The sequence below is a fragment of the Aquarana catesbeiana genome, linkage group LG05 (genome assembly GCF_042186555.1).
Source record: "Aquarana catesbeiana isolate 2022-GZ linkage group LG05, ASM4218655v1, whole genome shotgun sequence".
NCBI lineage: Eukaryota > Metazoa > Chordata > Amphibia > Anura > Ranidae > Aquarana > Aquarana catesbeiana.
This window is the reverse complement of record NC_133328.1, coordinates 632,426,818-632,432,067: the sequence shown is the minus strand read 5'-3', so window position 1 is coordinate 632,432,067 and position 5,250 is coordinate 632,426,818. Positions and strand designations below refer to the sequence as shown.

Here is a 5,250-nt window from a genome sequence, read left to right as displayed (position 1 = left end):
TAAAACAAAAATTCAAATTTATTTCAAGTGAATATAATCAGACAAGATACAAAATGATTGTCATATATACATGTGATCCAATTCCAATGCCTTTGGACTGTATGTCTTGGTTGGTGCCACCTCCGCTGGGCCACATGCCGAGTTGAGTGCCAACCAGTGTTAATTTTTAATCTTTGTCTTTTGACTAAAATGCCATTTCAGTTTTAGTTGTATTTTAGCCATCTGAACTGTTTTAGTCAACTAAAATAGTGTTATTTTAGTAGACTAAATTACCACTGGTGCCAATGTCATCAGGTAAGCCTTCAAGTGCAGCTAGTCCTTGGGACAAAAGTGAACGGCCCAAAACCAGCCTTGTCTCAGCATCTGGCCAATCAGTAACCGTTGGGTCCGTACTCTGGGTACACCCCGACCTGAGATAAATGTTCCCCATATGTGCCACCCTGAGTTAAATGCTGCCCGTAAGCACCACCCTGAGATAAATGCTGCCCATAAGCACCACCCTGAGATAAATGCTGCCCGTAAGCCCCACCTTGAGATAACTGCTGCCCATATATGTTTTGAGGTGACATGTAGCTCCCGAGTGGGGGATATATGGGGACATTAAATATTGCTGTATTGGGAGGGAAATCTGACAGGGAATTCTTGGCTTCAGAGGGTCTAGGCTGGGGAGACATTTGAGGTATCACATTGGGAGGGTAGACATCCCTCCGCTCCGCACAGGTGGAGCTTGAGAATGGGGAAGGCATGTAATTACGTAGAGAGAGTGCGAAGTTGGGGTAAAGCTGCAGAGGGTGTATGCTAGGAGGGGCCACCACATTAGGGGCCACACATGTTGTGTATGATGTTGGAAGGTTCCATAAGATCTCTGGGAAAGTTGAGGCGGGATGTACACTAGGGGGCTGGGTTGGTCCTGAGGACTGAGCCTCTGCTTCTGCTCTGACCGCAGTAATTTCTATTGGAGGATGAGGGTTATGAAAAGTGGAAGGTCTGTAGGGATGTCCATCCAGGATATAAGGGGCCAGGTCATGAGGGTAGGCTTCCTGGCGGGTGACCGCCGTGTTCTGCAGCTTCATGGCTGCAGCGGGAATCCGGCTCACATTCACTATCCAGTAGTTGCCTTTACCATTCGGCTTCAACGGATCTTTCAGGATCTGCAAAAGAGGGAGAAGACGTTAGAGGCGTAAGCCAGCACAGCAGATTCACACAAATTTTTTTACAGGTCAGGGTAACAAAACCCTGTGACCTATTTACAATGATCAGAAAAGTCATTTCTCAGAATCTGCACCTATTTTTTTTTTTTTTTTACTTGGCTGCAGTATGTAGAGAACCTTAAGAGCCCATCACCGCCATCACATCCTAGGAGCAACAAGTCCTTACCTTTTGGAAGCAATCATTGGAGGAGAGGTTATGTCGAACAGAGTCCCTCCAGCCCTGATAATCCCCCTTGAAGAAAGGGAAGAGGTTGCTGATCTCATGTTCGATCTGCCAATAATAAAAAGTATAGTTGTAAGTGAATGAATATGACCATAAACCAAGATACATAATACCTCTTACATTATATAAGTATAACCAGGAGACCTGTACTGAGATACTTAGGAGGACATCACTGTAGACCTCCTGTCCATTTGTGGTACAAGGCTTCCTAAATTAAGCATGTAGAAAGTGATGTCAGGGTATAGACAGAACACTTTGTGCATGCTTGTATTGAATTGGGAAGGCAGCTAGCACTTTCTTAAGTCTGGTGTTGGGAGCCAAATGTATGTATGTATGGGAGAAAGGGACATCAATGTCCTGGGGGGACTTTTGGGTTACCATTGAGATCCCGGCACAAAACTTGGAAAGAAAAGATGACCTGAAGGCAAAAAATTTTTTTGGACATTGTGGATGGAGTGGAGATTTATTTATTTTTTTTGTGTCCCCATTGAGGAAATTTCTCTTTTCCCTTTCCTTCAAGTAAGATGAAACCTCCCCAAAGGGAGGCAAATCCCAAGTTAGACATTTGCCACAGGAACAATTGTCTTCATTGGAAGGCTTCCCCTATTTTGTTGACAGCCCAATATTTTGGCTTTTTCCAATCACTTTCATACTTTGGGGGGTCTCAGGGTAAATCTCCCCAGCTGGGACACAGACAGCAATAAAGACTAAAATAAAATGCAAAATCACCCCTCACTATAAAATCATTCACTATTACAAAACGTATTTCCACAAAGCACGGACTAAGCCCAATAAGAGCAATAATAATGAAGGCCTTAGCTGCACTGTCCTTACATATATTATTCACATATGTTCAATTTATTATATCAATTGTATTAGATGTATTCTCTAAACACAACATGAAAAAAGCAAATAAAAAAGGAAGTAAAAAATAAAGTAAAAATATTAAGAAAAAACTGTTTGAAAAAAGCACACACAAATGAAATTACATGAACAAAAAATACAAACAATAAAAATTTAAATAAACAATCCTTTTTTTCTCAATGTTTGTGATTCTATTATTTTTTTCTTTATATTTTCTTTCCGTATTTTGGAAAAAAAGTTGGTGTAATTGAACACCTGTGAATGATATACGTAAGGACAGCATAAGGCTTATTGCTCCATACAAAAACAACAAAAATCTGACCCACTTCATAAAAAAAAGAAAAAAAAAGTTTTGGCTTTTTTTATTTATATAAAAAATTTGAGGAGGAAATTAAAACATTTTTTTTTCTGTAATTCAGCCTGTAGTCATGAGAGTTTTATATGCTGCAAATATCATAGGCGGCCAGGGGCCTAAATTAAAAATAAAAAAATAACTAAAAAAATAAAACATTGACAATTCACCCAACTTCTTGAACTTCTATTTTTGATAAATATTGGTATAATTTATTCAGCCTTCATAGGCCTAACAGAAACAAATAAGTTTGTGCCGAAAATAAAGAATATCCCTCTGACAAATCCTTTATCTGAGCTAGTCTCAGTGTCACCCCCTCCCTCTGCCCTTAACTGCCCTAAAGCCCCAAGAAGCCCCATAATGGAAGGTTGGTTACCTGTTTCAGTTTGAGCTTCTTCTTGGGGGAAGCCTGGATGACCAGGGCGATCATGGCCAAGTAGGAGTAGGGTGGTTTGGCGTAGCGTTGATAATTCTTCTTCTTGCTCTTTTTGCTCTTTTTGCTCTTCTTGCTGAGCTGATCAGTGGTTTCTGGCTTTTTGGGGCCTCCGTTGGCCTCCCCAGGACAGCTCTCTACTTCGGCCAGGATCCTGTCTATGCTGTGTGGCTCAGGGACTTGGTTGTAGAGGGGGTCCCAGGAATGTTGTGGGCAATCCATGGCTTGTCAGGTGTGTTGTGTGTGTATGGGGGCAGCCAGATATACATAGTGCTGGGATCCCCACCCTGGGCTTTATAATGTAAATGCACCTGTAACCATAAGAGGCGACACCTCCCTTACTGCAGAGGGCCCCTCACCATCCATTCGAATAAGTTTCCTGGAAGTTTCAGGGCTGAGATGTTGGGGGGGCATTGATATGTATATGTTGTGTTGACTATAAGCTGATGGAGCGTATATCGTATGCTTATGAGGAGAATATTACGTTCATATACTAAAATGATCTCTTGTATATACAATTTTTTTTTTACCTGTGGATATAGATTTGTTTGTATATATTTTTATATCACATGTATAACTTAGATTTTTTTTAATAATTCAAAAATATATTTATTTTATCTTTAAATTTTCCTACATTTTGCATAAAATTTTAGACACATTTACCAATCTCAGAATGGCTTTTGTTAGGGTACATCGGGCATAAATAGCTTAATACTGCTTTTTATCCATTAGAACCACTCAAAGTGTCCAAACTTGAATTTGATGGTTTTATTATTCTAAATATTCTTACGACTTTCTTTTGGCTGTCAAAATAGTTTTATTTTATGTCTAATTTAAAAAATAATTTTATCCAGTTAACATTTACAAGTACATTGAATTTTAGAAGTTATTTTTATTTATTAAACTAACAATAACTTTGAAAGATACGATCTAAGGAGCACATACTGTGTTAAATTACAACTGCTTTTTTTAGCATAAATTTACATTTTTTTCTGTTTGTTTATTTCTTATTTGAAATCAGTGTTTTAAATTTGCTGCACGTTGGTGTCCCTGTTATTCCAGATGGTTTTCAGCATTTTTTACTTTAATAGTGGACATTTTCTAGGCATTCATTCTATTTAAGAAATTTGTAGAAGCAAATTGAAGGGGATTATATTTAACATAAAAAATATAAATACCTATATGATATTATATCTATATAAGTAGAACAATTTTACTATGTTAAGATGACAGATCTGAGCAATTTGCAGGAAAAAATGTTTTTGATAAAAAACACACTCAGTAGGACTCCATATAACATGGGAGGTCTATAACTGTTAATAGATTTTCAAACGTGCATCTCAAAAATGCTTGGGGCAAACATAAATCTATACTAAAAGAATACAAAATATGTATATGCTGTAGATATAAATTAAAAAAGTGGGGCAGACTTAATGGAGCACTTGGTCTTTTTTTTCTGTCCTCACACTTCTATGTGTCTGTGTGTCTAGATGTAATATTAAATGGGTAAAAACTACAAATACATATTAATTGATTATTATTAATTATTATTAATCAATTAATAATGATGAGTTAATGACTTATTAAATGTTGGTATAATGATTGATAGGGGTTAGTATTGAAACTGCTTTATTGCTCTTGCTGGTTGCATAACTTTTTTAACTAGTTTGACACCCCAACAACAAAACTGCTATTTTAAATCTATGATAGACATGCTTTGAAATAATTTTTTTATACTGATGATAAATATGGTGGAAAAGAGACATGGAGCAGGGATGCAAATCTGGAGAATAAAATGCCCAGTAATGTTAAATACATTAGGGGAGATTTAGGCTGGGTTCACATATATGCGATTTGGATGCGCTTTACACCGCATCCAATATGCATGAGTCGGCGTCGCACTGATTTGAACAGAGTGATTGCTGGCAATAGGATGTGACTTGTCATGCGATTTGACCTGTCACTCTAATGTGAACAAGGGCTGACTGTTGACTGACTCGCTACCTCTTCTGAAAGTCTGTTCCAAGTCTTTCTAAGATTAGTGTAGAACTTTCTTTCATCCAGTTTGAGGACATGTCCTCGTGTTCCTAAACTTGGCTTCATATTGAAAGTCCTGCCCTCCTGAACCCTATTCACCCCCTTTATGAGTTTGAAGGTTGTCATATCC

The 5,250-nt window shown here is 38.0% G+C and overlaps 1 protein-coding gene across 1 annotated transcript; it reads right to left on the bottom strand.

Annotated features, from left to right (window-relative positions):
- Positions 1–371: 371 nt before the first annotated feature.
- On the bottom strand, positions 372–3,305 carry LOC141146097 (forkhead activin signal transducer 3-like). Its single transcript, XM_073632851.1, has 3 exons — positions 3,027–3,305; positions 1,378–1,482; positions 372–1,151 (listed from the first exon to the last, which is right to left on the bottom strand). Exons 1-3 carry the CDS (start codon positions 3,303–3,305, stop codon positions 372–374), a joined length of 1,164 nt encoding a protein of 387 aa, XP_073488952.1.
- Between the last annotated feature and the right edge of the window lie 1,945 nt (positions 3,306–5,250).